Source organism: Mirounga leonina, unplaced genomic scaffold (assembly GCF_011800145.1).
Source record: "Mirounga leonina isolate KUSES-001 unplaced genomic scaffold, KU_Mleo_1.0 Mir_129, whole genome shotgun sequence".
Taxonomy (NCBI): Eukaryota; Metazoa; Chordata; class Mammalia; order Carnivora; family Phocidae; genus Mirounga; species Mirounga leonina.
Window position 1 is genome coordinate 38,130,888 of NW_023270323.1, and position 12,237 is coordinate 38,143,124.

Here is a 12,237-nt window from a genome sequence, read left to right on the forward strand (position 1 = left end):
ATTAGAAAGTTATTTAATCTCCAGTCAAGGGCCTCTTAATACCATGAATGGAAGCCAATTTCCTCTTGCTTTTCTTTGGAACAGGTGGGGAACAATGGGTCAAATCTGTTTTTATCAGTAAGCCTTTCAAACATTTAAAGGTGTCACATTGCCCTTTCTCTCTTTCTCTTGATGAAGTAATGTTAAATTGTGCGACCTTTTCTCAGAAGACCCATTTTCCTGCACATTTATTGCTTTTCTCTAGACTGGCATCAGCTTTTCCATTGCCTGGACGTGTAGAAGCTAACACTGGGTGACATACCCTTTAAAAGACCTGGCTCTTGTAGGTGGGGCTTTGTGAAGAAATGATTCCTCAGCCCTCCGTGTTCTGTTGCCACATCCCTGGCCACAGCCTGCTTTGTCTTCCTCGTGACCACAGTTCTCTGCGGTCCCCTTACTCCTCTTGTTTTTATATGAACTCCTTTAACTTACTTTCATATATACATATCCCTCTCAAGGGCCCTTTTGTTTTTGACAAACCATTTTTAATGTTGTCTTTAAGTTCTGCACTCAGATATGAAAGCGACAGACCCCATGGCCTTTGTTTCTCATGAAAAGGCTCTTGAGGGGCTGGAGCCATAGCAATAGAACTCCATGTTTGTTGTTTCAGGATGGCAAAGACTACATTGTTCTCCCGATATCAGAGACTTTGAGCATGGAAGAGGATTCTGGACTCTCCCTGCCTACCTCACCTGTTTCCTGTATGGAGGAAGAGGAAGTGTGTGACCCCAAATTCCATTATGACAACACAGCAGGAATCAGGTACTGTATATGGTCAACATCCCCAGGGGGACGGGGGCACTTCAAGGTCATTTGGGGAGGGGGTGGAAGGAAGGCTGCATCTCACTTCCACATTTATTTAGCCTTAGCCCTGAGACTGCTGTCAAGGGAAGTGCTCCTTGAAGAGGGCTGGGGTAGGTGAGTTGGTTCCCATCTGTGGTCCACATTGCTGCCATAGCTGTTTCTTTAGAATTCTAAGCCCTGCAGCTGCAAATAGCTGGAATGCCACAGTTTGTTAATCTCCAGAAAAAGAGACCAATTTTATATAGACATCTGTATTTAAATTATCCCCATGTACTCTTTTATTAATGTGAATTAAATGGCTTAGGAAAGATTCAGGAAGGAAGGGTTTTATGCATATATGAGAACACACATGTCTCCCTGGCCAGGATGCAGTGTGCCATGGGGATGTGTCCTGAATTGGACTGGACAGCACATCTTCAGAAGCCCCTCCCTAGTCTGATTTTCAGCATTTCATTTGCATAATGGGACTTCTGGACTTACTTAAAACACATGCACTGCGGTCCTCTCCTGATTTGTAAAGGGGTTCTGAAGGCAGCTTTCTTTTTTCTCTCTCCCAGCACCTGTGCCTGAGGAAAGAGTTGATACAGTGTCTACAATATGATATTAAAATAGCCTTTTACTAAGCCTTTGTTCCCCTCCCCCCACTCTTTTGGGTGTTTTCCTCCTGTAACTGCCGCCCCCCCCCCCCCCCCCCCCCCCGCCCGACTGCAGGGTCCAGCCTGCACTCATGAGCGTGCTGTGACTGCAAGAGGGGCATGGAGCTCTAGGTTAGCCAGGCCGCCAGGTCGTGGGCAAGGAGGCCCCCTGGGCAGCTTGTTCTGGGGAATCACATGGGGTGGCAGGAACACTGCCGGAGTGGGTAGAAGCCAACGCATAAGCTGCCGGTTACATTTGTGTCGAGAACTTTTAGCATTTTTTCAAAGAACTTTTCCTCCTGTTATCAGATTTTGCCTACATGATACCTCGCAGAGTTACGCAAGGGAGAAACTCTTACCCTTCTTGATGGGGATGTTGAACATGAGGCTCAGAGCAGTCACCTGGTGGAAATAAACAACTATGGTTAAAGATCCAGATTTTAGAGTCAGGTAGCACTGGCTGAGCCACTAAGTCTCCCTCTTAGTGACCTGGCGCACATCTTCATCCTGACCCAGGCGAAGACCCTGGTGTTCAAAAATGATTCTTTTGAGAATTGCATGGTATAACATATTTCTATGTGCCGGGCACTTAGGGAGCCCTCGATATGTGATAGCTACTAAGCAAGCTGCTTAAAATCACATCCCTAGGATGATTCCAGTTTCTCCGATCTCTCTCTCTATGTCCTGTTTTCTGCCCCAGCAAAGAGGGACCCTCAAAGAGAAAGGTGAATGAACTGGAAGCCAAAAGTGCCACTCTCATGTTTAAAAACCTCTAGTTGAAGCTCGGCTGGCCTTCTGGTGTGGTAATTATTCCTACAACAGCGCTGCCTTCTTTATCAGAAAGCCATTTGATCATGAACTCTGTTCCTTGGGTTTTGTGTGACCAGGTGGAGTGAGGACCCAAGCGGCAGCCTCTTGGCTTGCTTGGACGCTTTGCATATGGTGCTGAGAGTCGATGAAGTCATGTTTGTGTAATGGAAGTGCCAAATGCGATGCTGGATCTAAATCAGGGCTGCTAACATTTATCCCCAGAAGCATGGACAAATGTGATAGCACACTCTGAACATAGGCCTGGCTCCTATTTTCTGTCTGTGATTTTCGAATTGGTCTTTCCAGTCCAGTTTCTCTTTTATCCAGCCATAATTTGAAAAATAAAATGGAAATCGGAATCTTTTGTCTGCATCCCCTCTTCACCTCTGCCACCCTTTTTTCTTCTTCTTCTTCTTTTTTTTTTTTTAAGATTTTATTTATTTGCGAGAGAGAGAATGAGAGACAGAGAGCATGAGAGGGAGGAGGGTCAGAGGGAGAAGCAGACTCCCTGCTGAGCAGGGAGCCTGATGTGGGACTTGATCCTGGGACTCCAGGATCATGACCTGAGCTGAAGGCAGTCGCTTAACCAACTGAGCCACCCAGGCGCCCCACCCTTTTTCTTTTTATCAAAACAAGACTCTGCAGTCACATTTTAATCATCTGACTTAAAAGAAGCGCAGCGTTGAGACATCTGCACACGGCACACTTGGTTTTGAGGCTCTCGTTTGGTTCTGCTTCCCTCGGGAGACCAGAGATGAGGCTGGGGTACTTTTCAGCAGACTTGTTCTATTCTTTTTCCCATTTCCAGTCAGGTAGAAAAGCTGAGGAGGCTTTCTCATTTGCTTTGTCTTTATAGTTTTCAATCTCATCGCATTATAAATAGAGCTGGACAGAGACATCACTGTGGGTACCAACCTCATGATTTGTTGCCCCTTTAAATTATTGAAAAATATTTCTTCAACATTTATTTAGCAAAGAAGCCGAGAGGGGTGTGTGGGGGAAGGGTGAACAGGATGGACCACTAGTGTCTAGACTTTGCTTTGTCTCTAATTTCCCCTGTGGATCAGCTCTGGCCCCAAGTTTGCATGCTTTCTGCAAGAAAACACATATTAATTGGACTCATCTTTCTTTGAGGGCAGTTTGGGGACCATCTGTGGTTGCTCCATCATTTGCCCCCGGGGAGTTTCACTTCCCACTCCAAGCAGCTTATCAAAGATTTCTTTTCTCTCCCAGAGAAAGGTTTTGGCACATATCATTTTTCTTCATTTTGGTTAATTGCTGGTGATGATTAAGTGCTCCTTGCGGATTGATGTCTGGGACAGCCTCCTGGCTAGATGTTCCTGAATTTGGCTGTGATATCAGAATGCTTGAAGTGACACTGTCCTTTCTCCACCTTTTTTGTCCATCTTCTCCCCTGCACTGGTCTTACCACACGGTCAGTGCCTGTGTGGGAAAGAGCAGTACTGTGCACATAGTAGGTCCTTCATAAAGACTTGAACTATCATATCCATTGTTCTCTTCTACGTTTTCCTTCCTGATACTTTTCCAAGGGAGTCAGTGTGGAGTAGGGTAGCAAAACAAAGCAAAACAATGGGCTTTAAATCTGAAGGCCAATTTCGAATCACAGTCCTAGCCATTTCCTCCTTAAGTCTTAGCTTCCTCAACTGTTTTTTTCTGAGGCAGCTGTATTATTGCCCAAGCTCACCCCCTCTAGTTGATTCTATATGCCACATATCTCTGGAATCGATCTACTTCTGCACACTCTGTGGGCATCACTTCTCTTGGGCAGGCTGCCCTTCTTTCTTCTAGAGACATGGAAAAGAGCCCCCTAATTGGTCTCACTGCCTGTTTTCACCTTCCTCTACCAGAGCCATCTTTCTAAAGGGTTCATCTGACTTTGTCAATCTCATGCTTCAAATCCTTCAGTGGCTGCTCATAACCCAGATAGTCTAGTTCTGTGATTTTGGACAAGTTCCTCTTCTGAAGTTGGGATAATAGCACCCACCCCTCACAGATACCATTTATGAAGATGCTATGAGAGAGCAGTTGAGGAACATTTAGCACAGTGCTTGGCATGGGGTGGAGTCTCAGGAAAGGGTCCCTGAGTGAGTGAGTGAATCAATGAATGATTAACTGTAGTACCATTAGGGACTGGACTCAGGAGAAGTGGGTTTATCTCTGTCTCCTTATATACCATGTCCTCTTTCTTATGGAGATCCCTGAGTGAGGATGTCACTGGTGAACCTCGTTCTCTCCTCTCTGTAAGGAGAGGAACCAGCCTCCTGGTTCCAGGGGAAGGAGACTCGATTTCCTTTCTCCTCTGGCTCAAGTGTGTCTTCACTCCACTTGGTCATAGAAAACACAGGAATATGTAACATGTCCAGAAGCCTGCCTATTGGGGGAAGTATGCTGGGATAAGCGTGGAGAGTGAATTTGCTGTCCCTTGCTGTGAAAAGAACTTCTCTTCTTTCCACTTGGGCTGTTGGTGCTTTTAACAGAATCAGACTCACCCAAAGCCACATGGCAGGGAAGGAGCGCCCCCAGGAAACAGGTGATATGTTGTCTGACAAGTCCTATTCTTTGAACTCCTGAAGGAAAATGGTACCCTTTGGAATTCAAAGGAGGAAAACAAGCTTTGGTTGATAGAGAATCATTCTTTCTAAGAACACTTGCCACCCACCTCATTCATCCTCCACATAGCTCTGTGAGTGAGGGAGGGAAAGCTATTGCCAACACATTTTAAAGACAGGACAACAGAAGCATAGAAATATTCATGACTTTCCCAAGTTTGTAGTCAGTGGTAGACTTTGAAATAGATGAAACATCTCATGACTCTTGAACCACTGCCTTTTCCCAAGACCAGCAATTCTGTGGGCTGAACATAGGGGATTGTGAGACTCAGCGCGCCGCCCCCCTCCCCGCCCAACACACACACCCTTAGCCTCTATTACATGCAGAAGGAGGAGGTTGTCTCCAGATCCTGCTGAGTTCAGTGTCTTTTACAGAACCCAGGTGAGATCCAGTGAGATCCCCAGGTGCTTCCTCTGCCCATCTTTCACTGAATGGTTGCTCTGAGGGCATTATCTAGAAAAACTTTTCTGGAGGTGGCCAGAAAGATGTTCAATGCTCTGTAATATGTCAAGAGCCCAGGGGAGGAATCTCAGGCAATCAGGAAACCATGCAGAAGGCGGCTGATAACTTAGTTTGCTGTTGTTGTCTTTAGTCCAGCCCCGGCCCTCAGAAGTAAGATTCAAAAGAACAGGAGCTAATCGAGGCCCCTCACTTAGATTATACTTTTAAATAGGCCCTCACAGGAAATGGAGCCTTCACTCTGTGCTAGCAGAGAAAGATTTTTGTTTTGATTTGTTTTTCCTTTTCCAAAGGATGTTTTGAAGGTTGCTATTAAACTTGTGGTTGAAAGATAATGAACTTAGGTATCACTTTTGGTCTCTGCAGCCAAATATACCACCCCCCAAATATAAATATTGGTTCTTTTGCAGCCAGTATCTGCAGAACAGTAAGCGAAAGAGCCGGCCCGTGAGTGTAAAAACATTTGAAGATATCCCGTTGGAAGAACCAGAAGTAAAAGTAATCCCAGATGTAAGTACATCTCTCAAAAATAGTCTTAAAAATAACACAAAGGATGAAACATTAGCTAGATAAATATTAGCCTAAGCATTAGAGTCTTAGAGCCTCATTACAAAGGTATGTGTCATGGGGTCATTATGGAGATGGAACTGATCAGTCCCTTCCCCTCCCCCCCGCCACTGGATTTTCCATAAAGACAGCCCCTGGTCCAAGGTTCCAGATAGTCTAGCTTCATGCCCAATTCCACTCAAGTGTAAATAGTATCACTGTGAAGAGAGGGATGGCAACAGGTCTCCTCAGCTGCTTCTTCCTAAATACTTTTCTTCCAGGCCTGAGTTTACTACTAGGAAGCAGTTGTTTCTTCTTGTAGCTGGTACAATTTCTGGCTATGCCATCTTTACCTCCCTCCGTGGAACACTGGAGCATATTGTCGGATAGATGGGCTAAGAAATCAATTTAATTGAATAGTTGGTCAGTGTGCATACTCAATCAACAGCGCCATCTCCTTATTTCTTAAAAAGGACAACCAGACGGACAGTGGTATGGTCCTTGCATCAGAAGAGCTGAAAACCTTGGAAGACAGAACCAAATTAGCGCCATCTTTTAGGTAAGGCTCAGCCAAAGAGAAAAGACAAATCTCAACAGGAATTTTTGGAAGGAACTTAGGACTTTCAATGTAGATGCAGTTTTCCCTTTTTGTGTCTGTTGCTTAGGCAAATTCACATCAACTGAATTAATAAATAACGGAAACTAATCAAGCAAATAAATTATATGGCACATCTGAAAAAGAATCTGAAATTAATTAGGGAATTTGGTCAGTTTTAATGAGAATTTATGAATACCCGGGAATTTTTATGTTTATATGGTCAGTGGTTTGTATGGTACTGGCTAAATAACAAAGTTCATTGGATGTAATCCCTCAAATTGAGATGATTAAAATCTTTGTGGACTCTGAAGAATTTTCAAACCTGTACATAAATGAGCACATCTGTCTTTAGAAGTATGATGCATAAATAAACCAATATCTATTTGTTTGAGATACTTAAATATTACTGGCTGAATTATTTGGCTTATTATTATTTTTGGCTTAATTGTGGGAAAAATACTAAATTTGGTTTTGAATATGATTTCCCCCATGTGGTTCTGTAGGAATTTGTAGTTGTTTTGAATAGATGTACCTGCTTTTAACCTAACATATAAATGAAAATCTCTATAAAAATAGTGAGATAGTGAGCAGTTATTTATTTGCTAGTGAACTCACTCTAGGTGAGAATTGAGAAGACTTTGATGTACTTATAATCTAACTGTTGTATAAAATGGGAACACCCATGGGTTATTAAGGGATGTTCCTGTAAAGAAAAAGAAAATTAAAACGAGCCATTGTGCAATTTTACTGTTTGCTTTAGGTCCAAAGTGAGAAATTGTTAGAGTCAATTATATGTTTCATTCATTGATTTAAAATATATTTGTTCAGCGGCGGCTATGTGCCAGGTACCATGCTATTGTTTGAGACACTCAACTCATTTGTTGGATTGAAAGAAAAATTGCACTTCTAGTCATTTGAAATAACTTTTAAACCACATATGGACATGGAGTTAATGAGATCCTTTTTGTAGTTTTTAACACAAATAATTTGGTAAAACACGAATTCAGGGGGGAAAACCCACACCTCAGAATGGCTTGAGAAAATGTAAATCCTGAAGCTTTTAGATCAACACAGCCTACACTTTTAGGCTTTGACATGATTGTGGTCTGTCATGATTCCATTGAAACACTGAAAACATTTTCTAGTTGCTGCTGAGTGATCCAGGTCCTCAGTCCTTCCAAAGAATGTGGTTTTGATGAGTAAAAAGCAGTTTTTGACACTCTGGCTTGATGGCATACACACGCTTCGACTTATTCAAGTTTAAAGTTGCTCAAGAACTTTATTACCACCGTACAGATGCCTTGTAATCCCTAATCAACACTGGGAGGAAAGCAGAAGTGGACTCTAAGAACATCCCAATTTCCTTTCACATCGTCACAGCCCCATATCATTGTATACAAACCTGTCAATCTTCAACGCCATAAAAATGCTCCGTTGGTTGGAGCCTTTACATAACTCAGGAGAACTGCCTTTCATCTCATCACAGGCTTGAGAGACTTGGACCTGAATAAGAGGACTTATCTGAAACCACTAGCTCATGCTAGTACCTGAAAATAGACATCGTCTGAGTAAACCTGATACGTTGATTAACAAGTGGGAGAGATAGGGGCTGGTGTCTCCAGGGAGATTACAGCCCACACGGGGTCGGGAACAGGGTTAGGGTAAGAGGGGAAAGAACTTCTTTCTCTCCACCAACTCATTTGGTTGCCATTTCTTCCACAGTGGACTGATGCCCAGCAAAAGCAAGGAGTCTGTGGCATCCGAAGGCTCTAACCAAACGAGTGGCTACCAGTCTGGGTATCACTCGGATGACACGGACACGACTGTGTACTCCAGCGAGGAGGCCGAACTGTTAAAGCTGGTGGAGATTGGACCGCAAGTTGGCAGTGCAGCCCAGATGCTCCAGCCTGACTCTGGGCCCACATTGAGCTCTCCTCCTGTTTAAAAGGAGGCACCCACGTCCCCCACTCCTGGAAATCACATGAGAGGTGCTGCTCAGATTTTCAAGTGTTGTTCTTTCCATCACTAGGAAGTAGCCACATTTGATTTTCATTTCAAAAAAAGGACCTCAGACTGCAGGGAGCCAGTCCCGTAGGCATTTCCTGAGAAGATGTTTGTGTCTCAAGAATGTGTTTGTGTTTTGTCCCGGTGTTGACCTTCTGTTTATGCATTTAGAAAGCACGTATGATGCCCCTTATTGTGGGGCTCCCCATGGGTTATGACAAAAGAAGTTCAAGAAATGGCTGCATCCTCCATGCAGTGGCAGCATCTGGGGAGTTGACACCTCTCTGTAAAACCAGAAGATAAACCAGGCAATGCAAGTGCTTTAGGTGTTGAAGATGGGAAAGACCTTTAGGGCTGAGTCCATCTAAGAAGCTTTGTTTGGGATATGGGTCCTGAGCCAAGTCTTATGTGTGGGGTTTGGATTGACAGAAAGGAAGATGTTGGCTTGCTTTGAGAGCATTCTGGAGCCTGCAGATGCATTGTGTTGGCTCCGGTGGAGGTGGGCATGGGGTCTGTTAGGAAATGTAAAGGCTTCAGATGAGGTTACTGGTTTTAAAAGGTTGCGTGCTCTTCCCAGTTGGGCTAAAGGAGAGCTCCTTGGGCTGTTTCCGACACCTAATGAGAGTTCCTTCCGGACTCTTACGTGTCTCCTGGCCAAGCCCCAGGAAGGAAATGCTGCAGCTCTGGCTCTTAGTCTCCCAGGCCGATCCTTTATTCAGAACCCCATAAAGAAAGGACACTCAGACCGAGGCTCCCTGTCGTGTCGAAGAGTTTTGACTATATAAACCAGCTTCTGGTTTCTTCTGGATGAATACCCCCTTATCTGTCCTGATGTGATCTATGTCTGAGCCTGAATGCAGTAGGTTCCGTATCAAGCTGTGGTGTCAAAGCTTCAGGAAAGATTTGACTCCTTTGTTCCTTCTCCCCTCCCTGAACCTTCACCCTCTTTTCACCCCAATCAGACAGTATTTTAGTAATTTGGCCTCTACACTCTAGTAAGAGCTGATTTGGTTTGTTCACTCTCTGAATGACTATTAGCCAGATTTCAAAATTATATAGCCAAAGTTTTAACAACATCTATTGTATTATTTAGACTTTTAACACATCAAGCTATTTCTATTGGTTTCTGCCCTTGTTCTTTCCTTTTTAAAAAAGAAAATGTATTTTTCGTTTGGTACCATAGTGTGAGATGCTGGGAACCATGACTGTAAAACATGCTATGGCACATATATTTATAGTCTGTTTATGTAGAAACAAATGTAATATATTAAAACCTTATATTATATATGATGAACTTTGTACTATTCACATTTTATACCAGTATTATGTAGCATAACAAAGGCCATAATGCTTTCAGCAATTGACGCCATTTTATTAAAAAAAAAATTGAAAAACTTAAACGAGTCCCTTTGCAAGGTTGCATTTCTGTTCTTATCATTTCTCTCCTAAGGTGGAGAAGGGGCAATCAGACATAATTGCTACGTGGTTTTTCATTTTTAATTGTTTCCTTATTCTTCTTATAAAGGATATTTTCATAAAGTAGTTTATACTTTTTAAACCAGTACATGTAGGCTTAGTAAAAAAACAAAATACAACGGTATAATATTACCACGACTGTTTCGAGGGGAAGTACTTCTGGCTTGAGGTGTAGTTGCTTCTCCCCTTCCTTTTTTTTTTGTTACACAAATAATTCATACACATGTGAACTCTCATTATATTCTGTGCACTTTTAAGATTCTTAAACTATGGACTGAGACATAGACGTACTCTACCAGTGCCTGTTACCATTGCCAACCATGAAAACCAGAGGGTGAGAGATCCCCAGACAGGTGGCCAGACCCAGGCACCGCAGGGAAGTCCGGAGCGTACTTGCAGTTCTCAATGATAACTCTATACTTGCAATGTCAGCCATTTTGAGTGATTACTTTTACCCGAATTCAGTGATTACTAAAAATCACTGGCACCCATGAGTGGCCCTACTCTTTGTGGTATTTTTTTATACACTATAAGTGTTGCAATATTTATACAGTCAAATATACCTATCATTTTTTTAAAAGATTTTATTTATTTATTTTTAGAGCTCGTGAGTGGGGGAGAGGGGCAAAAGGAGAGGGAGAGAGAGAGAATCTCCGTGCTGAGTGCGGAGCCCGAAATGGGGTTTGATCCGTCACAACCCCAACATCATGACCTGAGCCAAAATCAAGAGTCAGATGCTCAACCAACTAAGCCACCCCAGTACCCCTCAAATGTACCTATCATTTTTGATGGCTTCTGGGTTTTTAAATCTTAGTGGAGAAGGTCTTCTCAGTTCTAAAATAAGTTCTAAATGTTCTTCTTCTGCTACACTTAAATGCATATAGAGTGAGGCAGGAATCCGGCTTTGTTTTCTTCAACTAGTTGTCGATCACAGCAGTACTCTTGATGAAATATACCTCTTTGCCTCCGTGGTTGGGGAAATATGCATTGTGCCATTTTCAAACCCTATCATCTCACAGACATTCTGTACAATTTTGTGATGGAGAAGAGGGTAGCCATGGGCATGTGTGATTCCTGGGGCAGCACTTACAGATGTGGGCTTTTGGCCAGGATTAGTGGGTTAGGGTCTCCGACAGACGTCACACTATCTGTCAGGCTGGCCTTGTCTTTTCCTGTTATGATGGTGGCATCCAGTAAATGAATGAAAGAAGAGTCTAGGTGGTTCAAGATAGAGACGCCCTCATAGAAAAACAGAATTTTCTTCAGTTTAGGAAAAAGAGATTTTGTTTCTAATAAGCAGCCCCTGACACTGTCTCCAATGCTGGGAATTTGGATTCAGCTGAAACTTCACACTTCATAAAGAAATGCTTTTAGCACCTCAGGCAGAATGATTAGGAGGTGAGGTTTGGCTCTCTCCTGCCTCTGTCTTCTGTCTTCCGTGCTCCTCGTTCTTAGCTACTTTTCTCTCTTCATTTGCCCTTGAATTGAAGAGAACTTTGTGGCTTTTGAAAGTGCTTCCTGCATGGTCTTATTTTCAGAGCTTTAATTGGAGACATTTGGTGTATTTTAGGTGCGGCCACCCCCACCCCTTGGCTCCTGGCCTCCCTCATTCTCTCCCTTTACTTGCTTTGTCCTTCTGCCTCCTTTCAAACTCCTCTGGCCCTTCACCTTCCATTTCTCTTTCCACTAACCTTCCTCTGCCCTGCACCCTTCGGCCCCACCCACTGCAGCCTTTCTCCTCCATCATCACAGGACAGAGAGAGCTGTGGGGGATTTAAACTCATTACCCCACTAAGTTTTCCTACCAAGACACATTCATTTGTCCTCTTCAATGAAAGAAAAGTAGAAAAGTAAAAAATCTCAAACCCACAACTTTGTAGTTAACCCTATTTTCCTATTTCCCCCTACCATGTCTTTCTTTCTACCTCTCACTCACATATTAACCTCTAAGATGATAAAATGTAGGCAAACTCCGGAGGCTAAAGCCTTTCAGAGACTGGCTTTTCATATACACCTTTGCACATTTGCATTCTCTTTCCCTGTAGGGGCAGTGCATACCATGTCTATGCTTTCTCAGGTACAGGGGGCTCTAATCTGTTCTAATCTAATCTGCCCAAATTTTCACTTACGTCTAAGTGAAAATCTGGGCAGTCTTCTTGAAAGCAGTTTTTTTTTTTTTTTTTTTTTTTTTTAAAAGCAGGCTCCATACCCAGTGTGGAGCCCAATGCGGGATTT

At 43.2% G+C, this 12,237-nt stretch overlaps 1 protein-coding gene across 1 annotated transcript in view; it reads left to right on the plus strand.

Moving 5' to 3' along the window:
- Positions 1-9,926, plus strand: part of KDR (kinase insert domain receptor) — a 45,569-nt gene extending 35,643 nt beyond the window's left edge. Inside the window, exons 27-30 of the mRNA XM_035004961.1 lie at positions 650-801; positions 5,789-5,888; positions 6,398-6,483; positions 8,245-9,926. Coding sequence (XP_034860852.1) covers positions 650-801; positions 5,789-5,888; positions 6,398-6,483; positions 8,245-8,467 — 561 coding nt within the window. The 3' untranslated portion in view covers positions 8,468-9,926. The remainder of the gene's footprint in view (positions 1-649; positions 802-5,788; positions 5,889-6,397; positions 6,484-8,244) is intronic.
- The last annotated feature ends 2,311 nt before the right edge of the window (positions 9,927-12,237 follow it).